At 39.6% G+C, this 25,126-nt stretch overlaps 2 protein-coding genes across 6 annotated transcripts; one reads left to right on the forward strand and one right to left on the reverse strand.

The window, feature by feature from the left end:
- Positions 1-122: 122 nt before the first annotated feature.
- coq6 (coenzyme Q6 monooxygenase) lies at positions 123-24,500 on the reverse strand. Of its 5 annotated transcripts, none has more exons than XR_013328455.1 (23): positions 24,084-24,500; positions 23,855-23,989; positions 23,262-23,320; positions 21,314-21,440; positions 20,120-20,250; positions 19,944-20,051; positions 19,615-19,677; positions 19,422-19,529; positions 18,713-18,915; positions 17,569-17,684; positions 16,697-16,863; positions 16,163-16,209; positions 15,440-15,508; positions 12,454-12,544; positions 12,191-12,287; positions 11,875-11,958; positions 3,201-3,294; positions 2,719-2,845; positions 2,447-2,539; positions 1,040-1,083; positions 591-685; positions 368-525; positions 123-290 (listed from the first exon to the last, which is right to left on the reverse strand). XR_013328455.1 is itself a non-coding variant. In XM_077732032.1 (12 exons), exons 1-12 carry the CDS (start codon positions 24,301-24,303, stop codon positions 16,180-16,182), a joined length of 1,467 nt encoding a protein of 488 aa, XP_077588158.1. In that variant the 5' UTR covers positions 24,304-24,500; the 3' UTR covers positions 16,104-16,179. The 5 variants fall into 5 exon arrangements, 1 of the variants encoding a protein (XP_077588158.1); XR_013328454.1 differs by having other exon boundaries at positions 368-514; positions 823-1,083; XR_013328452.1 differs by having other exon boundaries at positions 823-1,083.
- Positions 8,903-15,038, forward strand: entpd5a (ectonucleoside triphosphate diphosphohydrolase 5a). Its single transcript, XM_077732031.1, has 13 exons — positions 8,903-9,522; positions 9,800-9,879; positions 10,468-10,611; positions 10,920-10,995; positions 11,590-11,625; positions 11,881-11,969; positions 12,056-12,135; positions 12,217-12,278; positions 12,374-12,475; positions 12,930-13,073; positions 13,501-13,557; positions 13,759-13,874; positions 13,959-15,038. The coding sequence occupies exons 1-13, from the start codon at positions 9,093-9,095 to the stop codon at positions 14,040-14,042; spliced, it is 1,500 nt and encodes a 499-aa protein (XP_077588157.1). The 5' UTR covers positions 8,903-9,092; the 3' UTR covers positions 14,043-15,038.
- Positions 24,501-25,126: the final 626 nt, after the last annotated feature.

Below are 25,126 nucleotides of genomic sequence, written 5' to 3' on the forward strand. Positions count from 1 at the left end.
TTCTAAGTTTTTTTATTTAATTTTTCTAAGTGTTTTTTCCAAATTTAAAATGTTTACTTGCAAATAAAATATTTTAACTTTGATTGTGACTTGCATCTTTTGTTAAAGACAAAACACATGCATACATTTAAAAGCTTTTATTTTGAAAAACTTGAGCAAAATGAAGTAATTCTTCCAGTCACCAGCAGGAAATACAGGAAATAAAAGCTCCAGCTTTTATTTTGAAAAAGTTTGTAGATTGGTTCCCGTTGGTGGTCCAGCATCGTAAAAAATCGAATCTTCTCCACCCCCTGGTGGAGAAGATTCGAAAATTGAAAAAGGGGGGGTTAGTACACAGTTAGTTCAAAAAGCAATGAGTAGGGCTCACCTTTTATTTTGAAAAACTTGAAGTAGTTCCTCCTGTCACCAGCAGGAAATCCAGAAAATAAAAGCCCCAGCTTTTATTTTGAAAAAGTTTGTAGATTGGTTCCCGTTGGTGGTCCAGCATCGTAAAAAATCGAATCTTCTCCACCCCCTGGTGGAATTCTGGAAAACAAAAAAAAAAGGGTTAAGGCACAAAGTTAGTTAAAAAACCAATGAGAAGGGCTTACCTTTTATTTTGAAAAATGTCAGACTGGTTCACATTGACCATCCAGCAGAGAAAAAAAATTAAGGCGCCTGAGGCTATCTGTTCAATGGTGGAATTCTGTAAAACAAGAGAGGGTCAATATATCAAGTTTAGGACAACTTTTATTTTGAAAAATGCATAGATCAGTGCTGGCTATTACACCAATCTATGCATTTTTCAAAATAAAAGGAAAGACCTTGCATATGAGGTTTTACCTGACTTGGGTGGAATTCTCCCAATTCAGGTTAAACCTCACTTGTAAATGGTTGAGTAAAAAATATATTCACAAGGTCTTACCTTTTATCTTGAAAAAAAAATACATAGATCAGTGCTGGATGTTACACCAGAATTAATCTACAATTTTTTTTCCAAAATAAAAGGCAAGACCTTGCAAATGTTTTTTAACTTAACCATTTGCAAGTGAGATTTTACCAGAATCAGGGAGTGGTGTAGTCCATCTCAACTTGGGTGGAATTCTGGAAACAAAAAAAAAAGGGTCAATATACAAAGTTAAGTGAAAAAATGCATAAATCAGTGCTGGATGTTACACCAGAATCAATTTATGCATTTTTAAAAATACATTCACAAGGAAGGTTTTACCGGAATTGGGGAAATCTTTTATTTTGAAAAAAAATAAAACATTTGGGGCTAAATACTTTTACCTCGAGTTTTTCAGTCAATAATTTAAAATCTATTCATTCTTAAAATGCTTGTTTTTCTCTTACACCAAGAAAAAAAGTTATTTTACCATACGAGAGTCAAAAATGACCCCTGCACTATGGTTGAATAAATGCCTCACTTAAATTTTGTCAAAACCACATTTAAAACTAAAAGTTAAAAGATCCAAGCCCTGAGGTCTTTAAGAAAGTCAATGGGGTAAAAATACATGATTGTTTTAATCCATCAAATATTAGCGGTTCCACTACATGGCAGATTATTTATTTAAATTCAGAAAAAATGTGAAAAGCCACATTGAAACTCACAAGCAAAAGCTACTTCTCTATTTGCCACTATAGAATTTATTTTAAAAATTAAATTCAATATGCATAAACCTACTTTAAATTTTTCCTTTATGGCAACATGTCTGGTCTACATTAACCATGATAATTAAGGGATTACCGTTTAGCCTAGAGGTCTTTGAGAAAGTTAAGGGGCTAAAATTATATAATTTATTTAAGTGCTCAGTGCCACTGCATGGCAGACTACTTTTTTTAAATTCAGAAAAAAGTGAAAAGCCACATTGAAACTCAAGCAGAAGCTACTCTTCACTTGCCACTATAGTATGTTTTTTAAATTAAATTCAATAGGGATGACCCTAATTTAAATTTTTCCTTTATAGCAGCCATGTCTTTTCTACATTAACCACGATAATCGAGGGATTACTGTTTAACCCTGAGGTCTTAAAGAAAGTCAAGGGGCTAAAATTATATTTATTTAAGTGCCTAGTGCCACTACATGGCATATTACTTTTTTAAAATCAGAAAAATGTGAAAAGCCACACTGAAACTCAAGCGGAAGCTTCCCCACTTGCCACTATAGTATTTTTTTTTAAATTAAATTCAATTGGGTTGACCCTACTTTACAGTTTTTCCATTTATCGCGGTCCACATTAACCGCGATAATCGAGGGATTGCTGTTAATTCCTTTCGCATCCACTAATGCATTTGTGTGGGTGACTTATCCAGATTTTTGCAATTAAAAAACGCAAAGTCATTTGGTGATCTCATTCAAAATTTGAATGCATCATGATGAAAAACGAGCCAATTGCGCAAATCCTTGAATACTGAAAGCTGATGTTTAAATATTAAACGGAGAAAATCGGAACTATTAAAAAAATACCCCCTTTGTTATGGCGTCGACCAGTTGATCCTTTCTGGTCGTTTCGGCCACATTCTCGATGTTTCCCAGTAGTCGGTGGTGCTCGTTGAGGGACTGAAACACACAAAGGAATGATTAGTTTTAAAACAAAGAGCGATCGGTAACGCAATGCAGCCAATTTGTTTGCAAACATTTTGCTGTCATGGCTGCATCACGCTAACGGAGCATGCAACCGTCAACGATCACTCATAAGATGAGAACCGAGGCTTCGAAATCCCCAAACGACGACATACAACATGTGCAGCAACGTCTTGTAAGAAGTTTGTCAGCTCTGAGCAGCTCTGCAGTGCACGCCCGTGCAGTCTCAATCGCCATTTTGCTGTATGACATCGACTATTTGAACTCTTACCTCGGCCACGCCTATTAAACATAGACAAACACAAAATAGAAATTGTTTTCATAATAACGTGCATTAGTCAGTGTGTGTATGTAAAAGGTTATATTCCGAACTGCCTTCGGCATAGGTGTTGAAACATTTTATCCAAGGAAATTGGGTGAAACACTTTTTTGGACAAAATGCTTCATCCACCACTGAATACTTATACACTTAAACCCTTAGGCATTTTAACTTATTCTTTTTAACTGAATATTTGGAAAATCTTTGCCGGCACTGAGAATTGAACCCAGGACAATATTAAACTGTGGTATTTGTTGCTTTGTCTCTTTTCATACCCAGATCACACTTAGTCATTTTTTGTAGAACTTATTCTTATACCTGAATAATATTGGGAAAATTATTGCATGCACTTGGATTCAAACCCAGGACCACAAATGTGAGAGACTGATGACTTATCCACTGGGCCACCACCCTGTGAGAGAAAACAGTAGTACTTGTAAATTTATCTCGTTCATTTACCTGAATAATATTGGGAAAATCGTTGCCTGCACTGGGATTTGAACCCAGTACCACAGAGGCGAGAGACTGATGACTTATCCACTGGGCCACCACTCTCCAATATTAGGCAGTAGTATTTGTTGTTTTGGCTCTTTTCACACCCAGATCATACTTAGCATTCTTCCTTAATAAAACCTAATGCAATACACTTGAGAATTTTGATTTGAGGTGTGGCAACTATATGTGTGGTAACTACATTTGTCAATGTCACTTTAAAATTATACTTTAACATAAAGTTTAAAATAAACACCAATGCCTTTGATGGATTATAGGTTGCATTTGTAACTGCTTTGTTTAGATTGTAAATACATCATTGTTTCTTTTTTTAAACAACGTTGATGGCAATGTTACATAAATATAATTGTTTGGTACTTTTTCACACGGTGTGTAACTGTGTGAGTCTTGATCATTTATTTTTGAATACTCTGACAGGATTCTACCTTTTCATTGGAGGATCTTTAATTGACATATAAACCTGCAACAATGTCACTCACCAGTTTATTCTACTGCTCAAGAGCTTGTAACTCTTGACTTTTGAGTGTGTCATGAAGCACATTAATCTGTACCAGAAGAGAAAAACACATTTAAATGTAATAAAAATTCAATGCAGAGGTGCTCGTCATCTTGCCTTCGCATCTTTGGCGGCATCCCTCTTTTGCCAGTTGGCAGTGGCATCCAGGAGTTCTTTCTCGGCGTGTGCCAGCTTGCTGCTGAGCTCGGCATTTGTGTGCGCTAGTTGACCGCAATTCTCGCGATATTCTGCAAGAGTTTGCTCGGTGAGTTGTAGCTTGAAGTCCCAGAGAGCAATATTAGCTTTAGTCTTATCCAAGTCCTTGTCCAGTTTGAGTTCTTGTTCTCCACTATTCTTTCTTTTCCTGAGTCAAAGCAGTGAATCAAGGTAAAGTTTTGCAGCCACATTGCAGCTCAAATCACAAGAAATCTACCGTACGTTTGGACTATAAGTCACACCTGAGTATAAGTCGCACAAGCCAAAGAATACACAAAAAAGAGGTAAAAACAATATGCATGTGACAGTGGAATCTAGGTTCCTATTTTGGGTGGACAATATTTTAATCACAAACCTGAAACATAAAGTAAAAAGTGCTGAGTCTATTTGTAGCAAGCAGGCTTAAATCATTCATTCATTCATTCATTCTCTTTTTTAATTACTTATCATCACAAGGGTTGCAGGGGGTGCTGGAGCCAGGTGACTTCAGGTCGGAGGCAGAGGACACCCTGAACCGGTAGGCAACCGATCAACAGAGCACAAGGAGACAGACAACCATTCACATTAACATTCATTCCTTGGGGCTATTTTAGAGATTCCAAACAGCCTACCATGCATGATTTTGGATTACGGGAAAAAGTACCCGGGGAAAAAAACCCATGCATCCCCGGGGAGAACATGCAAACTCCACACAAGTGGAGTGACCTGGATTTGAACTGAGGACCGCAGAACTGTGAGGCTGATGCGCTAACCGCTTACCGCTTACCCGCTGGGCCGTACATTGGTACATGATCTGACTATCACTGACAAACACACAGGGTTTAAGTAGACACACATGGGTTGATGAGACAATCAGCAGGGATCCAAGAGTATGAATTGTAAAATGAGGAACAACTCGTTAAATAGGCATCTGTTAAGTTCAGTTTTTCGGGTAACTAGACGGCTAAACTCGCCTGTCCTGTTCTCGTGATAGGGAGAGCCAGAACACCTAAAATGCATTTTAATTATACGGCAGAGGAAACATATTTATGTATCAGATTAACGGGCGTTTAATAGACCAAACATTTCTATTATTTCTCATATTTGATCTCATAAATATGCTTTGTGTTTGAGGCCTTATCATGACAATTTTCCCATGTAAGAAGAGTACCTTGTCTCAACCAAAAATTGGAAAATAATGCTCTAGACTAGGACTGTACTGTTAGTTGTGTTCATAGGAACAAATGTCGTTAGCTGTAACTCAAAGCCACTGCATTCTCTGTGTCATCTAATTCAGCCTGTTAATTGTCACCCGTCGGCCATTCATCAAACCATAGTGTACACTAGATATATTGCAATAAGCATTGGGCGTTGTTACAGTTAAGTGGATCATATATAGGGTTGTTCGGCACTAGAGCATGGTGAACAGAGTTTGAAGACTAAATTTAAAGGTAATTACTATGACAGTGAGGAGAGAAAAACTGAAATAACCCCGAACATTCGAAATCTGTCATTATCATTGGAATTGTAATGACAAGGTTTGGACTTCTTCAGTGAACCTTTAGGGGTAGAACACCCACAAACAAGGCATTCCTGAGGCCAACCTTGCAGCATATTAATGATACATTGCACTGTGTAGATTACAAAGCTGAGCTCCCTTCTTGTGCTTGACGGTTTCACTTAACTTCAAGCAAAATACCAACCCTGGTATTGAAACTACTTGGGCTCTAAAACGCTGTTGGTAATGTGCTGTGTCATGGCATGGTGGTGGCTCTTTTATTGGGCATACCAACATGATTTACAGCCCAGTAGTGGCACATTTCTAAAATTACTGGCCTCATGCGACATTATGCTTGGAAGGGCAGCCCCTGTTACATGACTTTATAATTGAACAACCAGTGTTGGTGCGTGCTATTAAAGCAGCCTATGATTCAAGGCTTCACCCCCCCTTTATTGCACTTAAGTGGATCACCGCTATCTAAACAATGTCAAGTAATGTATGGGAACATTCCTTTCAGCGTATGCAGGAAAAGTAGTGAAATATTGAGACATATTTCAACAAGGCAATTAACGTTTTTGACAAGTTTGGTCTGTCTGTGTTTGCGCAACATGATGCATATACAATATCTAGCCACAAAGTCATCAACTTTTTTGACAACCTTTGTTTGGCTATGCTTTTTGCGGCCCCTTCACAGCATGCATGGATCTGAATGTATAGTCTTTAAAAGAATTATGCTTAAAACTGAGTTGGGAATTTTTTTTAAATACCTAATCCACCATCAGAGACAATGAATTGAAAGATTCTTTCATGCCTTTTTACCCATTTTTTTTGTTTTGTTATGAGTGCAACATTATCTTTTAAAAATCTTTTTCCCGACGTATTTTTTTCCACGGAAAAAAATATTTCTTCACTGTTTCAACATGTCAAGCACCATCAATCAAGGATATAAACTTAACATTTTTAACCATTTTTGAAAGAGCAGTTATGTGTCCTCCAAACCACCCTCACATCAGGATTTTATCAACATGACAACCAGAAGAAAAACTTTTACGTATGCCGTTTTCTTATTAAAAAGAACCAGCAAACCAGAATTTTGAAGGCTTTACGATGATGGTGACTTTGGAACATGTTGTTTACAGTTCCTATGGATTGTTTTCAAACTAGCTACCACGCCTCTCGCCTATTATCATACAGGGTAAGCCACACCAAACCCGTGACCCCAATGAGGACAAAAGTGTAGAGAATCCACTATATCATATAAAAATAATACCTTTCCAAAAACTTGATAGCAATTATTTATTGTGACTTCTTTATGAGCAGGAAACCCTAAACACAAACCTCCTCCCCAGCAGTCCTCCCTAAAAAAAAAAAGGTTCATGGAAGAAGCTACCACAGAACCCCCAATCATCGAAAACATGACTGTCTGGACAACAAATAAGACTTGGCAGTAACTGACATGTAATGTGTTCAGTGATGCAAAGCAGATCATTTAGATCTCAGACAGGAAAGAGCTGAGTACCAAAAAGATATTCTCATCCTTGTAATTTCTGAGTATGATCATGTTACACGTTAGCCACAATCACAGCGCAGATGTTTTATTTCAATGATATGTATGGGGACCTTGTCAGACGATGTCGCGGTCGTACATCATATTTTTAGTCGATAGAGGTTTGGAGGTAACTTCCAGTTTGTGTTTCATGGAACATATTGCAACATATGTGCGTCTAAATATTGTCACGACCCAATTGGAAAGGCCATTTCAATTTAAATGAATACAGCTGTATATTCCCTCTTAATTGAACACTGTGGATGTGTCCTTAAGCAAGTAGTCGATCCCACTACTTCAATTTCAGCAACGTGAGTTGAAATTCTCCTTGCGAAAAATGAGAAAGAACACCACACATACATGACACGCACAATTGTGTTTCTCCAATCTGACTTTGTTACACTCCAGAAATGCCATGTTCAGTCAAATTCGGGTACACGGGCATACATTATTGAGAGTTCCTGCACATGTACGCTTTGATAGCGGCAAACGACCACTGTGGTAAACCACGGGGTTGAAAAAAGTAGCCACAGTATTTAGAAAAAGGAAGGAGGAAAGAGAGTCCAATATTTTTAGTTCAAATTACAGTGTTGGAACAGTGCTTTGCACAGTTGAGTGTCCTGGGAGGGGAATGGCATGATGGGGGAATGTTGATGCCAAACCCCACCCCCCCGCGTATTGTCCTCTGTGTGGACTTCCTGCATTTTCTGTACCCTCGTGTGCAAACTCTGCCCTGCTATTACCCTTGACGTTTCTCCCTCAGTCACACGCCACATGAGGTGAAACGCTAAACCACATGTTAGGCCTGAGGGTGGTTATAGGGTCACTATGCACGGATACTCGCACTGGATAGAAGATATTCAGTCTCAGCTGGGAGCAAAATGTAGTTCAGATGAGGTATTGAGCTTGTTTGGCCTTGCAGCTGGATGTTCAGCAACCAAGAACAAGTCAAGAAGAAGAAGAAGAAGAAAAAATGCAGATGATACACTTGGCGCACGTTTCGTGATTAGGCTGCCAAACAGCTACCTACAGTAAATTCACCCTGTATGTCATCTCGTGAAATGTACTTAAATGTTGCCCCCCTTAAAAAAAAGTAGCCTGCGGCCGACCCAGATGAGTAGGAGTGAGATTTTCACATTCTTTCAACGTTTGTGCCAGCTGGAGTGCAGATCACATTTGCATATTTGAAGGTTGGTAAGGCGGCTGCACATTTAATGTGGTGATTACTGCATGACTATGAAAGAGAGGTTAAATGAGGGTAAGGAAATGTGTTTTATATAAGCCACTAAACAAAACCACATACAATTAAAAACCATATTAAGCTTTATATTATCTATTGCCCTATCTTTATTCACATGTCAGTCCATCAATCATTCAAGTTAAGGCAGCAGAAGTAAGCAAAGTACCATCTTTGTACATTTCTCCCCAAGCAAGTTGTCGAGTCTTAAAATAATCACGGGAACATCCATAAACGAGCATTTTCTTCAGTTTGTTTTTGTTCTTGCCGCGGTTGCTTTCGTGACCGGAGCACTTGAGTTCCAATTTGTAAATATAGACTATTGCCCCTACACCCCACCCCTTCATTATAGACCCTACTTCTCTCCTTTCCTAGAAAGGGGGGGGACCTCCACATCCAGTAAAGATGAGGAGGGAAAACATAGCCCAAAATAAGCAAACTCCTCCTCCTTCTAAGTGAAAAAAAAAAGAGGCAGAGGCAGGTAGTCTCCAGCTCAACTTCCAACAAGAGGGGGGACTGAATGGAGTGGGGATGGACCGCCACAGGATTGGAGGACTGCTGCTCTCGGTGTGGCCCCTCGCCAAGCCCATACGTCCTTATATAGTGTAAACACACGAGAGGACAGTCCTGTGTGCATCCACTCTGCTGAGCACTCAACTTTTAGTGTAGCATCTTCTCCTTCTACTTCTCCTCCTCACCTCTAACTCTTCTCTTTTCACAACATGGCTGTGACAAGTCACCTCCTATCGCTCTTCTTGGGGCTCCTGGTGGGGTGCCTGGTAGCCGAGGCAACCTACTACCGGCCCCATCGCGACTTCCCGCACTACATCCGCTTCCGCCAGCCTCCCTCCAACATGGAGAACCACATCCCGGAGGTCGTCGACCCGCCAGCGCGCTCAGCCCCGCATCCGGGCTTGCTGAGGCACCCTGTCATCCCACGTGTGCTCCATCCAAGACCCGAGGACATTCAGTCCTTGCCAGAGGTTTTCCACCAGCAGCAAGAAGAGCTCCACCCGGCGCCTGAGCTTGAGCCTCGCCACCGGTCTGCGCTAGCACCCCTCCCCGCCCCCCGTGTCTTCCACGGCATCATGTTCGATGCAGGCAGCACCGGCACCAGAATCCACATCTATAAATTCATTCAGAAAGACCCAGGTAAGCCCCTAACTTAATCTCCTCACTGTGCGCCAGTTGGCTTGCTTCCTTCCTCAACCCGGCAAGTGCGTTTCTAAAAGTAGTTGAGGTTTGACTTCCTAACGAGCATTGCATGAGGCGTATGTGACGTGATGCTGTCTAAATATTGCATGTTAGAAAATAGTTCCTGGTGGTTGCTGTTCTATTTCTTTCTATTTTAAACAGACGCAAATATTATCTCGTTGGTCATCTGTTGACTCACAAATTTTGATGTCATGTTTTTTTTTTATCGTTGTAGTTGAGCTGCCAGTTCTGGACAATGAAATGTACCATGGAGTCAAACCTGGGCTCTCTGCTTATAAAGATAACCCTGAGGAGGTATGCATGATTTTTTTTTAAATATGTATTAGTTCAAGTTATGATTGACTCTTTCAAATGGACTGATATTCAAAAGTCTTTTAACTCTTCATCAAGCAAGTGACTATTTTGGTCATAAAAAAACAAAATAATAAACAAGCAAAAACATTTTTTTAGCACATTTAGAAAAAATATATATATTTTAAATATTATTCTTACTTTAAAAAATATGAATATTTTTTTATTTTTTTAGGGATTTAAATTAACTTTTATAATAAAATGTGTACATCAATTCAATGCTAATAAAAACTCAAAAACCACAAGTACTTAGTATTTAAATCTACTTAATATTATACTAATTTTTAAATAGATTAAATAAAAACCAAACAATGCTATCTTTGTTTCATAGATAGTGCCAGATTGTATGTGCCAAATACGGGTGTTCATATTACAGATATCTTGGGGTGTTTGCCAGGGTGGCTTTACATATGCAAACACACATATACACTAAATATATTAATAAGCCACGATAACACAATATTGTGTATTTCCATTTGTTCTCGACACATACTGTTGTACCTGTTATCATATGTGCTATTTTTTTCTTAGGGCGGCAATACGGTGCGCCAATTGTTGAAAATAGCCAAGAAGACTGTGCCAGAGGAAGAGTGGGAGAGGACCCCAGTGGTCCTGAAGGCCACGGCGGGCCTGCGCCTGCTGCCCGAAGACAAGGCCATAGCTCTTCTCAATGAGGTGAGGCACGCTCGCCCGCTGCCCTCAGACACTCTGGCACAAACACGAGCCGGCCCGCCGAGGAGCGGGATGAGAAACCACTAAGTGCTTACAAGTGTCACTTGGGAGAAAAAAAAGAGAGCAACTCTGCCCATTTGGCGGCTGTGATGTCACCAAAAAAAAAAGGGGACAGCTGTTGCGGTGTTGTCATTTCAAGTATTTAATCTGCTACTGTTGCATGGGTTCCTCGTGTCATTTTTTTCATCCTCTACTATACTGCATTTGTCAACAACTATTATAGTTAGTAAATGGTTGAAATTTTGTTGCAGGTGCGCCATGTTTTTGATGAGTCTCCCTTCTATGTGCCACAAAACAGTGTCACCATTATGAATGGAACAAATGAAGGTATGTTGTTTTATTTTTCTCCTTCATTAGTTAAAGCAAGGGTGTCCAAAATTGTTTCTCGGAGGGTCGTTTTCAGAAGAAAAAAGGGTGCAAGGGCCAATTTTAAATCCTTACACTTCAATTTATTAAACACTAAGCTGTACAGTCTTATCATATAGCGAAAACTTAATAATAATAATAATATTTATATATTCAGTGAGGGGAGTTTGCATGTTTGGAGTTTGCATGTTTTCTGTGGGCTTGCGTGGGTTTTCTCTTGGTACTCGGGTTAAATCCCGCATCCCAAAAATCTGCAGGGTAGGCCAGTTGAACACTGAATTGTTCCTAAGTATGGCAACCTTTGGTTAGATGAGATAGGCTCCAGCACCCCCGTGATCTTTGTGAAAATAGGCGGTTCAGAAAGATATGTCTGAGAAGTACAACAATGTAGGCTGAACTCAAGCTTCTTGCACAAGCCTCATTACATTTTGATCATTTGCTTCGGCTGCAGTTGACCCGCGGACTATGGTTTGGACACTACTGTGTATCTTGATGATTACTCACAGTGTTGTAATCACAGCTAATGCACATATTTGCACCTTTGTGTTATTCCAGGAGTTCTGGCTTGGGTCACCGTCAACTTCCTGACAGGTGAGCCATTGCTTGTATTTTGCTATGCTGGTGTCAATGGCTACAATGTCACAATCGGTGTCACCAGTTTACACTTAACAGTCATCAGTTTCCAAACAACTTTGCAAAGACATGTGATGCTAGTCATTTCGTGTGCAACTTGTTCTATAAAAACGACATGACTTCAATTCCTGTTGACAATGAGTGTCAAAGATAATTTGTTGACTTATCTGGATGGTGTCTAAGTGTCATTTTTTTCTTTCCACTAACCTGTAGGTCACTTGTATTCCAACACAAAGAGGACAGTTGGCATCCTGGACTTGGGAGGCGGCTCTACACAGATCACTTTCCTTCCTAAGTCAAGGGTAAAAAAAAAAATAGGCTGCATTAGATAATTATTTTCAGCGGAATTCATGAAAAGAAATTCACTAAATGAGTTTCTGTTTTACAGAAAACAGTCCAATCGGCTCCTCATAGTTACATTGCAAAATTCAACTTGTTCAATAGTACATATCAGCTTTACACCCACAGGTAAGTTATCGGGTTATCAAATTGAATATAATTGGTACTATAAGTTTCATAATACCTTATCATGATCTCCTCTCCATATAGTTATCTTGGAAATGGACTTTACGCAGCTCGGTTGGCAACTCTTGGAGCATTGGGAGCTGAAGGTAGTGTTTCTAAAAAATAATTATACAATTTAAAATGCATTAGTATGACAAGAAACAAATTGGTCTTTTTTCCCATTTAAAAAAAACAATATTAGGTCTTGATTGGAAAGTATTCACCAGTTCCTGTCTCCCAAAGAAGTTCAGAGAAGATGTGACTTTTGGTGGAACCACCTACCATGTTAGTGGAGTTCCAGATGGTACGTCCAGTCCGCCCTTATGTGATTTTTTTTCCTCCAAATTCTATCCCACCAATCACAGCAAAGCTCCTTCGAACACACAAGCACGTTTTATACGGTCACATGAGAACATTCCAGCCACTGAAACTTGGCGCCAAACACATGTTGCATCTTCTACCTTATATTTAAATGAAAGGAAAACCTACACAAATACAGCCGTCAATCCCATACCACAGTCCAAGTGTTGCAGATTTTTTTTTCTTCCTGGTGCGTGTAACGAGTGCCTGGATGTGGACCGCTCCCAATTATGTAGTAAAAATAGACAGGCCGTCATAGTGGCATAAATGCCTCTCTTGTCAGCACATCGGTCATAATGACACTTTTGGGCTTCCCCTCCATGTATCATCATGCAGTGGAACCCCAATTTTTAGCGTCTGGCTGACACTGAACTTAAGACTACTCTACTTGGCTTCAGGTTATGCAGGCTACAAGCTGTGCTACTATGAGGTCATGAAGGTCATCAAGGGAATTGTGCATCAGCCTTTTGAGGTGAAAGGAAGCAGCGTCTTCTACGCATTCTCCTATTATTTCGACAGAGCTGTGGAAGCTGGCCTCATTGGTAAGTTAGTCTTTAACAAAATAGTCAATAGTTTTTGTTCTTTAGGAAAAAAAATGAATGGGTCAATGGATCTTGAATAAAAAAAATAATTAAATACATCAAAATAATTTAAAAAGGTACTCTCACTAACACCAGAAAGTTTTTTTTGTTAGATTTCATAACATCATTGGCAAGTGTAAATGTCTAATAATTGAAACTTTGGAGGATTGGCTGTGAATGTTAATTTTTCAATGTCAATGACGACGTTAGCTGTCCAATCCATTTTTTTACTGGGTGAGGAGACTGAACAAATATCCATTTCAGTCTAAATGGGTTGAACAACTTGCTCTGTCAATAGCGCTAAGAATGAATGGATTGGTCGCCTAAGTCTAAATGAGTGCCACACAAAGGCATTAATCCTATTCTAATTGTTGGTTTTGCCTTATAGACAGCACCCGAGGTGGTGCAATCGAGGTGAAGGATTTTAAGAAGCGGGCCAAAGAAGGTACGTGACAAGAAAGTCTCATTTTAATCTTCCCACACATTTGTTCAAATGCAACTAAATTGACAAATCTCACCTAAAATGCACAATATAATTCTCAAAGACAACATATACCTACCAACATAATCACTTTATCTTCCATTTGCTATGTAAACGATCCATGTCCTTTTAAATCTGACTTATGTTGCCATTTTGCGTTTTCAGTGTGCAACAAAATGACCAAATACCGTGCCGTCAGCCCATTCCTCTGCATGGACATGACATACATCACCTGCTTGCTCAAAGAAGGCTTTGGCTTTAAGGACAACACCGTCCTGCAGGTATGGTCCAATCACCGCGGACACACCCCGCATTGCTTAACCATGACAACAAAGTGAATCTAATTTCTTTTCACTTCTTTGCAGCTGGCCAAAAAAGTGAACAACGTGGAGACTAGTTGGGCCCTGGGCGCTACCTTCGACTACTTCAGGAACCTCAACATTCACTAAAGGGGAGCTCACGAACAAAGCAGTCAGCACTGAGAGGGACACTTTAATCACTGCGGGGCTTCCCTCCCTCCGCCCACTCCCACATTTGCGTCCAGTCCCATCCTGCCAAACCTTCCTCTCCTCAACCTCATCCCCAATCACTCACAGAACTCTTCAAGAAAAAAAAACAAACCCCTTTATTTTTATAAGGCCAGCTATTTCTACTGTATGTTGAGCCCTTGACTGCTGGGCCGACCAACTTTATTTTCGTAAAGAATTTTCTGGTTCCTCTGGGCGTTGAAAAATGTTTCCTCACATCGCTGTCTTAGTTTGTAGTACACAATACTATTTTCACATCTGCCTTAACGCTTTCTTTCGTAGTAGACGCTAAACGGTTTCGCTGGAAAAGGTCGACAAGCGCACGGATTCTGTCCTTCAAGTTTGCACGCAACACTTTAATCGTAGATATTGTAGCCATTTTTTTTATGACTTAAGAGGTCAAAGCTTACTCTTGCATTGAGTGCGTGTGTGGTGAACTGTCAAAGGCATGAAATGAAGGCTTTCCTCAACCAAATAGTCAGCATCAATGGTGGCGAAATTGTAAAGGAGCAATAAAACAACCTCTCATTAAGTGGAGTTAACACCGTTATTAAGCTTAACTACTTCAAAAGTAAAACAAAAGCAGAATCTATGGCTTTGTAAATTGGGATGTAACTGATTTTATAACAGTAATAATACTTTTTTACTGCTTCTTGTGAAATGTACAAATATTTAAATAGCTGAAATTCTATCTAATGTATTTTAACAATGTTTATTTTGGGCTTTAAACTTTAAATACTTTTACCTCCCTCTTGTTTCAGTATTCAAAACACTCCACAACTACTGTTATATAATTAAACATGCCAGTTAAACTTATTAGGAAGGGCTTTTAAATACAAATTAATACAACCAAAGAAACTATAATGTCACAACTCAGTGGATGATAAAATGAATAACTTAATAGTTTTTGTATGTAAATTGTTTTTTTTTTCTTGTGAATTCCTTGTTTCAGTTAAAGTCTGTGTGAATATGCATTTTTTTCCTGTTATAAATAAATAAATGAGTAACATTTCACCACTGAATGAAGCAAAATAATTCTTTGGAAGGGAAGTATACACACTTATGCACACTGCAAATTTAAGTCCGAATTTAAATGGGAGCAGAGCTCCCAACTCCTTACAATTCATATTCATATTGATATAAAGAACTATTCTATATTATTCTATTCCATTCATTTGATTCAGTCTTCAGCTTGAGTTGTACCTAATAAAGTGGCTGTTGAACGAACAAGCCAAACACTTTTTAGCAATCCAACTATGTATGAATAATACAAAGTGTAAGCAGCCCAACCACAGAACATGTGAAATTATGATGAATACCTGTATACGTATGAAGGATGAGGTCTTGACAGCTGCGGCGGTGAACATGACAGCGGGATCGACACATTGCTGAAAGATTTAAGGAAAGGACAACATTCAGTACGTGAGTTTGGAACAACTTGATTTGAGAGAAAAAAAACATCTAAATATCTATATACATTGTATAGGTTCATGTACACAACAGCTTCCAAGCCTTTTCAGGTTTGTGGATTACGACAACAATGAGTCTTACTCTTGCCAATAGCAGGAACTATGCTCCCATTGTGTGTTAAAGATGATGCAAGATTACAGCATAAGAGTTGAGATAATTCACTGTCCCTTCCACAAAGAATTTTAATGAACAGAAGTGTAGTATTTAGTCAGGGCTCAGCAGAGAACTGGAATTTTTCCATTATTCATAAAATGTATTCCAAATTTGGTGGGCTTTCTTGAAAGTTCAAGACAGGCTGAACTGTAAACTTTTAGCTTGGAATTAAACTCACAAGTCTGAAGTTTTAGTGTTGTGAGTTTAATGGCCAAGTTGTTCACTCCATCAAGACATGCAGTTTTCTTTCGATGGCTGAAGTGGTTTGCCATAGAGGAATTTGCCTGTAGCAATTCAACAAAATAGTTGCAATCTATCTTCAACTTCTCACCGAAAAATAACTGACAGTCAATTTGATATTATATTACATATTTATTCAATTAATTTGACATTCAATGTTTTAACAAAACTGACAACACCTTGATAGCAGATTTCTTCACTTGCTTGCAAACGCCATGATCTGTTCCTGCACAAGCAAAAGTGGAAAAAATCATTTGAATGGAAACTTGACAAAATACAAGTCATTTCCAGCTTTAGATGACGAAAGCGTCATTTAAAAAAAAATGAACCCTTTTCTCCAAATGACCTATTTGAACTCAGGAAGAGGGTAAATACTAAGTAACCCTTATGGCAATGTGAAGGATTTTGGGTTCTGAATCACTAAGTAGTGAATAAGGCAGTTTCACTTGAACGATAGGTAATAAAAGGGGGTGTGAAAACACAAGCCACGGCCGCTGTCCGCTGCCGTAGTGCCAGCGTTGCACCCCACCCACACTTTTGGTAACAGTAAATTTAAAGCTAAACTTAGATGGCATAGTAGTAAGTTCAGAGCCCTGGAAATTACAGGCACTGGTGAAGTCAGGTTACGTGTCATTGCAAAAGGGCGCCAAAGTGGAGCTCAGACTGGACAGGTTAGCGTGTGACGCGATCCCAGTTGAGCCAGGCTTACTTACTTTTAGCGTTGGCAGCATGTTGGTGGCCTGCAAGCCGAAGGAGCGCAGGAGAACCACGGGAGCTGTATTGGTGGAATACAGACGCTTCATGAGGTCAATGGCGGCCATCATGGGAAGGTTGTGCCGCTGCCGTTCACTTTCATATTCTAACAGGTGCTGCGTTGAGCCTGCACAACAAACCACTGATCAGTAAGAACTGACAACAAGCACTTAGTCAATCAATATGGCCATTCAGAGCAAAGAGCACTTTTCATTTTGGTGGTGAAAACCTGGTAAAATGATGTCTGAAGTTAATTCATTCAATATCTGAACTGCTTATCTGAACTGCTTATCCTCACAAGGGTAGCTGGGGGTGCTGGAGCCTATTCCAGCTAACTACAAGCACCAGGCGGAGGACACCCTGAATTGGTGGCCAGCCAATCAATCACAGGGCACAAGGAGACAGACAACCATCCACGCTCACACTCATACCCGGGGGTAATTTATAGTATCCAACTAGCCTACCGCATATGTTTTTGGAATGCGAGAGGAAACCAAAAAGAGAGACCACGCAAGCCCAGGGACAACATACAAACGCCACACAGGAAGATCCAAAACTGGGATTGAACCCTCAATCTCAGAACTGAGACCAACACACTAACCACTTGCACTCATGTCATAGGGCCTTTTTCTTTTTTTAAAGAAATAGAACTTTAGTTGGGGAAGTGTGTGTGTGGGGTGAGGGCTAAAGTACCCTTTCAGAATGAAGAGGGGTGGAAAAATAAATAAACAAAATGCATATTTTGTGTGAGATGAGCCTTTGGAAAATGGTGGAAGGGAAACCACTGAGTTTTGGTCGTATTGCTGGTGTCTGTTTTGGAGCTCTCACTCACCCAGGTCTTTCCCGTCAAAGGCGGCCTGGCTCAATAGCTGTGTGAGGCAAGCCACATCCCCGAAGCCCAGGTTGGCTCCCTGACCGGCCAGAGGATGGACACGATGGGCTGCGTCGCTGGAAAGACAAACATATGCTTGTCTCTACAAGTACACCACACACACATACACACTTCTAAATAAAAGTACAGCGTTACCTCAAGTTGAACACAATTTGTGAAAACCATGGTTTTCCACCCAGGTATGAAATTTATTTTCTAATATGAAATAGAACTTGTAATAGTATGTGAATGTTCCCCAAAAAAATATCAGCGCTCTAAAGTTTGTCAGTTTATCATTAGTAAAAAATTTCAAGATTATTATTTTATCTCGGACAACCAAAGCTGAATAACGTGGGAATGTTCAAGTTTCAACTATCAACTTTCCCAGAGAGGAAGGCAACATGCTACTACTAGATCGAAAGCCACAGGTTCTGGTTGGTTCCCGATCCTTTACAGAGTTGGCATGGTCTCCCTGGCCACGCAATTGCCAGGGTTTTCAATGTATACAGTTCACATTCCAAAATGACGCATGTTAAATTGAAGACTTTACATTGCCCATAGTGTCTATATGTGCCCTATGATTGACCGGCTGGCCACTAGTCTAGGGTGTACCCTGCGTTACGCCCAAAGTCAGCTGGGATAGAATCCAGCTCATGCATGACCTTGAACAGAATAAGCAGCAGCAAAACCAGTGTCAATAAAAAGTGAAAACAATGAAAACCCTTAACCCTTTAGACTTTTAACAGTAACTCTTTGGCTGCCATTGACAAATGTCCATCCAATTTTGCAAAAATGAGCATTCATATTCAGTCTTCCCATTGGAAACGTAATGGAGGTCTATTGTTGTCAATGGTAGGCAATGAGTTAATTGTAAATGTTTATGTATAAAACTTTTCCTACAATTTAATGATGACTAGTAGTATCTACTGATGAGCTTAATTGTTCAAAATTAGTCGATATGTATTGCAAAATTTCAGTGGAACTGAAGATTAATGGATAACGACCAGGGAAATTGTTAGTCAATTCAAATTTTTACAACTTCTATTCACTTTTCAGATGGCAATAAACAGAAACTCTGCAGAAAATGTCTAGTCATTTAACTTACCCAATGAGTGCAACTCTGTGCCTAATGTACTCCGATGCGTGACCCATGCCGAGAGGGAACATGAAACGGGACTTGGGGCCGATGCCCGCCACACTCGGGGGAAGCTGGCGAGGTGAACCTGCGAATGGCATGACGGTGGCGAGGGCACTTCGGAAAAGAGAGCTGGCTTTCTCCACCGACTCTGACTGGTTCTCGTTACTCCACTGTGAAAAAAAAGAAAGAGTACATGAGAGAGAAAACAGACGATTTGGTCAGCGTGGACAAAGAAATTAGCTGACATTGGAGTAAAGCTGAACTCCAGGCAAAAGCCGTCATTTCCCTTCCCTAAGTAAAGGGTTTGAAAGACCCGGTGAGCTGGGCTAATTAAAAGAAGATGCCGGTTAGGCAAAAGAGTTGAATTAGCTCTGTTTGAAAAACATTCCATGCAGTAATGGGCGACACTGGGAGACCACAAGTTTAATTACCAAACCAGGCCCAAAAAGCCAACGTGACTCAACCGTGGTGACCCCGTCCATCGGCTGGCAGTAAAAATAGCCAGCTTGGGAAAAAGGAGTTCCTCTAAAGGCAAGAAAGAAATAGGTATCTCATTGTTTTGAGTCTGGTTTGAAAAATATGCGCTCACACAAAAACAAGTGGATGCGTGAGGACATAAACCCAACCAACGCACTGGGCCGCTCCCTGTCTCACGCTGGTTTTAGTCGTCACTCACAAAAGCGGAGTTGATAGCGTCCACGAAGCACTCGTCGTCCATTGCTAAGAGTTCTTCGGCGAGGTGATGACTGGTTGACCACACCAGTGAGCTCTCTGTGTCCGACAGCTGCAGCACAATAGACTTTGGCTTAAACAATATATATACGTAAAATCCTATATTAAATGCAGTACTAACAATATGGAAACATTACCGGTAACATGGCAATGGGGCCTGTTGGGAGGAATCTCTGCCACGCCACATTGTTCTCTGTCGGCTGTTAAAATAGATAAAATGTATTGATTATGAGTAATTCAAAATAAATGGTGTATTATTTATTGTATTAGAGGTCAAGCATTTGTGTTTAAGAGGGACAATTAACATCTTGATGATGTGCATTTTAGTAAAAAGAATTTTGTTTAACTTATTGGCTGCCATTGCCATCAATAAATGTCAACTATTCCAGTTTGTGATGACCTAATGACAAAATAATATATTTGATACTCTTGCATTGGAAATATACAGAAAAAAAATTAGATTAACCTCTGATAGATGAAGTACAGCAACCACTGCTGATTGGTCATAATTCCACTTGACTACAGGGATGCCTAAATGCCGCCTCACCATGGAGTTGGGTCCATCTGCTCCTATCTGAACCGCATGACAAAAAGATGACGCCATGCAAAGTTACAAATGTGAATAAGACAAGATTAACTTACAAGCAGCTTGGTCTGTAGAGTTTCCCCGCTGGCTAAGCCGACTTGCACCCAGGGTATGGAGTGGAGTTCCTGATGCGGCATTGGCCACGTGTACGTGGCCACTTTTGACCTATATTTGACTTGCACATTCTCTAAAGAATAATCAGGGTGAAAAAAGAAAATAAAACTAGTTAATTTTCTACTTTGTCAAATCTTCATGCAATAGAATTTCAATTTTTAAAGTCATATACTTACCAATTACCCATGTATCTAATTAAAAAATACCTATTGGAACCAGAATCCAGTAAAAAAAGTTTAAAAATCAATGGTAAAATGTTACATGCTTACAAAAACACTTTTTTAAAATCAATTTCTAATTTTGTTATTTTAGCAAGAAAAATAGAAAACCTAGCCTGTGGGAATTTGATGCTTGTGCACTACTGCTTTCTCTCTAACACAAGATGCTTACTTGCTCAAATTCCTATCTTAGTGTTGTCTTGATGGCTTTGGCGTGCCACCACAGGCCTGCCATGGACTAATAGTGTTTATCTACAAGCCGACCACGCCACGCTTTGCACATGCCGTCAGCTTGTCTGATATTGCATCAAAACCTCCTCCACTTCCGAAAATACAGGCAGCTGGTCCTCCAGAACATGAAAGAGGCCTGAGCTCCGCTGGCTCATGCCAATTTGGAGCAGAACATATCCAGATTGGGCTACTGGGTTACCGAACACAAATGTTAAATATGGGGTTTTGGTGATTGAAGGGGCGAGATTTCATTGAAACCAGCTGGTAGCACACTTTTCATGTACAACATCAATGAGAGGAGGACAAATGTGAGGCATGGGGCCAAAAACGTGTGGGAACCACAAGCCCCTTGTTTGGCCCAAACACACTTATAAATACACCACTTCAAATGCCAAGAACGGAGCAGCCCGATTTTTGATTTGCAACATTTTGGTTCAATGTCAAAAGAAATAGAGCGCTTTACGCTGTCAGATTTAGAGTGGTGGCAAGGCCGGGAGCACATGGCAGCTTTAAATAGGTCACTGGACCACTTCACGTGTCCTCGCCAGTTCCTAAAATGTGAGGTTTTGATTCAAATGAATGGAAAAACATCAACGGTTCATGGCAGCCACACAACTAAAAGCAGCGGAGGATGGAATAATGTGGCGGAACGAGCTCTGTTGGGTGACTGAATGATGTTCTACTCACCAGACAGATCATCCAGCTGTTTGGTGAGTGCCGCCACGACCACGTCGTTTTCCACAATGTAAGCCATCTCCTCTTCCAGATTGTCTTTATCAAATGTGATCAGGGCATCGGAGCAGGCATCCCAAACCTAAATGACAGAGTCATTACGTCTGTGGTCTCGTCTTAAACTAATCCGCCCCGTCCATAAATAGCTGGGAAGAGACGATCATGTCGAAATTGCTGTCGAAGATTAACTCGGCCTGCTAAATAGATTAGGTCACCAAATGCAAAATTCATTTAGGACAGCGGTTTACAAAACTTTTTCAACAAATGCCAACTAAAACAAATACTTGGTTTTTGATTGAGAATGTACCCAATTTGGTTACCAAAATAAAAAGTTTAAAAAAAACTAAATGAAAAAACGCCTTTTGTCCCATTGACTGTGTAATCCAGACATTTGCTTGTATTGGATTGGGCAAAATTGTTAAAATGTCTGCATTAAACAAAAAAGATGTATGTTTAAAACTCCACAACCTACAAAACCACCATAAACAGCAGAGGCACAAATAAACGGAAAAAAGTACTTAACAAGTTGAATATTGTCAAACATGTCATTCGGAGCTGAAATTATATTCGTGATTAACAACAAAACGCATCACTTGGGTTCAATATGAGGAATTGAAAGTGTTTGCTCAGTCCTCTCCTGGGTTATAACCATACTGAAGTAACTTATCATCCAGCTGGAATATACTGTTGCTGTTCCTTCACTCTTTCTTCCCAGTCTATCATAAAGTCAGGGGATATACCCTTTAAAAAAGCCACTAATAGCATTTTGGTTTGCAACTTGCGATAAGTGGTTAAGAAGGAGGTTTAAAAAAAAAAAAAAAAACCTGAGACCAACCCAAAAATCTTTCTGGTTTGTTTAAAACCAGGTTTGGCGCAATGCAGCTATTGCTTTCCTTGCAAGATTTAAACATTCTCTTGCAACTTTAAGCGAAGATGACCTTGTTCTGAAGTTAAAACCTCTTACTTAAAAAGGTGGGGAGAGTTGAGCATGGTACAAATTTTATTCAGTCACGCAGTGCATACTTTCCCTTGGATGGCTAAGAGGGAATGACTATGATTCAGCAGGCTAAACAAACAAAAAAAGTCATAGAATAAAAGGTATCATGGGTGAGGTAGGCCGCCATAATCACCCTTAAAGGCACGGCATGATGACATTTTAGCCCCAAGTGAAACACTGCGGTCAAAGCTTTGCTACACAGCAACCACATCTTACAAGCTTGGGCTGAGCCTTGCATCCATTCCCATCCAGCGGCAAACAACCTTTCATCTTCCTGCACTTGTTCACATGAATCTTCATAATTAGAAGACACGAGGCGCGAGTAGCAATTTGCCAGCGTCAAAAAGACTTGATCCTCATCAAAAATGTGGTTTTGAGAAAGGAAAGAAACTGGGTCATCCAATTTTGGCTCTTGCCTCGTGAAGGTATGTTCAGTTTTTTTTCTTTTCTTTTTTTATGGAGAAGCTAATAAAGGCAGAGATTGCATAAAGGAATGAAGAAATTACATGTCACCTGAACCCACCATTTAATGTAAATGACTCCATACCCTGCGCATAATTATACACAGTAGAATTGAGTTGCTTGTTCATTTTGCTGTAAAACTCAGTAGAAGCGGCATAATGTTAAAGTATTTGCTCTCCACAAATTGTATACTATTATGACTATTGGGATGACAAAAATACATGCAGAATATCAATGTGCATTGATTTGCATGTTAAAAAAAAGCAAAAGTGAAAGGAAAAAAATGAAATTGTATTATGATGGGGGTAAGAGAGCATTTTTAGGGTAACAAGGTGTGTTTCCATTAGTTTCTTTTTTCAAAATAAAAGCATTATAATAAAAATACTTGTGCAATTAGAAAGACAGCTAGGTAACAAGAAACTAAATCCATAAATAATGACATACCTGCATTTTTTTATAAGGCTTGAACCTCAGTTTTTTTACATGCTCCCATGCACCAATACCTGCAAAAAAAATGAGATATTAGAAATCTTCTGTATTCTTTAAAAAGTTCTTAATCGGATACCTTTATAGATTGATAAAACAGCAATTTCAGTTTGGGGGGGGGGGGTTGTTAGCTTCCTTGTTAAATTTAGGACACTTTGAATAGATGTTTTTGCATGCTTGTTATGAATATATCAATCAATCAGTTTCTTATAATTTTCTCTCATTTTTGTGTGTTATTCCACACATTTCATACACAATTGTGACACATGGATCTTTTTAAAAGGGTTTAGTTTGTAGCTTTTCTTTAAGGATCGTGGAACGAATTAGAAGACTGACATATCAAATACTTATATTTTTATGAAAAACTTAAGTTTCGAAGCCAGTTTTCGTACAATTTTGTGAAGAGAAGTACTGCTGTACGTGTATGAAATGTATGAATAAAAAAACTAATGATTAACACCATCGAGACACCTAATAATAGACAGTAAACTAAGATTTTAAGAACATTGATTGGCAAAACCTTGACATCAGAGTGGAAAAAAATGATGTACCACTGAGAAGTGTAGCAGAGCCTGGGCTGATAGAGCTGACTCTGGTGCTGTAGCTGTCAGGAACCTTATCCATCACTTTTTTGTTTCCTGCTTCAAGAAGAAGGATCTTCTTATCTGACAATTTTGGGTGCATCCCTGCCAAGGAAAATCGCATGCTTGTTACTTTGCGTTCCTTTTAATCAAGAGCGCATAATCTTTTCGACGATGACAGCTAGATGTTGTCACTCACCTAAGGCACATGCCATAGCCGATCCCACCATTCCTCCCCCAGATATAATAACATCATAAACCTCATGATTGGCACTGTCATCGCCGTGCTTTATACACGCTAAGCTTCGATTGATACTTTGTATTGCAGAAAAGCGCATTTCTGCAGAAAAGCGCGTTGCTGCAAATAAGCCCCGACCAACCACGTTTAAGGCTGGGATAGCCCTTGGAAGGTTTAGCATTGTTCGATATTATAACGTAAAAAAGCTTGTATTATGATTGAATAAACATGCCAGTCATCAGGATCTGTCCACCGATATAGGAAATATAGAGATCGCGGTTTCTCCTTGAGCGCGATCTGTCCCAAAGGCAACAACGATGTCACCGCTGTACAACTACCATGTTGTTTTGATATGGGGCTGAGGTATCACTTCCGTATTTATGGCCAATCACCGGAGACTTTTGTCGCTTCTTGCGCTTCTGCATGTGGCCGCAAAGAGCGCTTTTGAGACCAAGATGGATGTGACAAGTGCGCTCCTTTTGGCGTCTGTTAAACTTCTACATTTTTTAAAATAAAAAAAAGTCCAAATGCAGTGTATATTACACGTTCTCGCGAATATTCATGAACAAGGATTGAGCAACCCTTCGACACAAAGAAATCGCGTGCACGATTCAGCTTCATCAGGTTAGCAGCAACTTTAATTGTTCAAAATGACAAATATATGCACATTAAAGTAAAAACGGAAAATAAATAGAATACTTTTTGTTAGTTTACTCTTTTCATCCGCAATATAAACTGAGTAAAATAGACTGTTTGGTTGCCATGGTAACGCATAACACGCAGCCTAAGGGGTGTGCTGGTTATTTTCAAATTTGATGTCACAAGAAAAAGAGTTTTGCATTGCATTTCAGTTGATTTGAAATACACAAACAAACAGAACAAAGACAAAATGTCCAGCATCACAAAAATGTGCCATATTCACTACGAAAATAGCTCAGTTTGTCGCACTGAATGAGTACTTTATTCTTGTAAAACTATATATTTTAACATAATTAATTTGCAAA

This window comes from Stigmatopora nigra, chromosome 13, assembly GCF_051989575.1.
Source record: "Stigmatopora nigra isolate UIUO_SnigA chromosome 13, RoL_Snig_1.1, whole genome shotgun sequence".
Taxonomy (NCBI): domain Eukaryota; kingdom Metazoa; phylum Chordata; class Actinopteri; order Syngnathiformes; family Syngnathidae; genus Stigmatopora; species Stigmatopora nigra.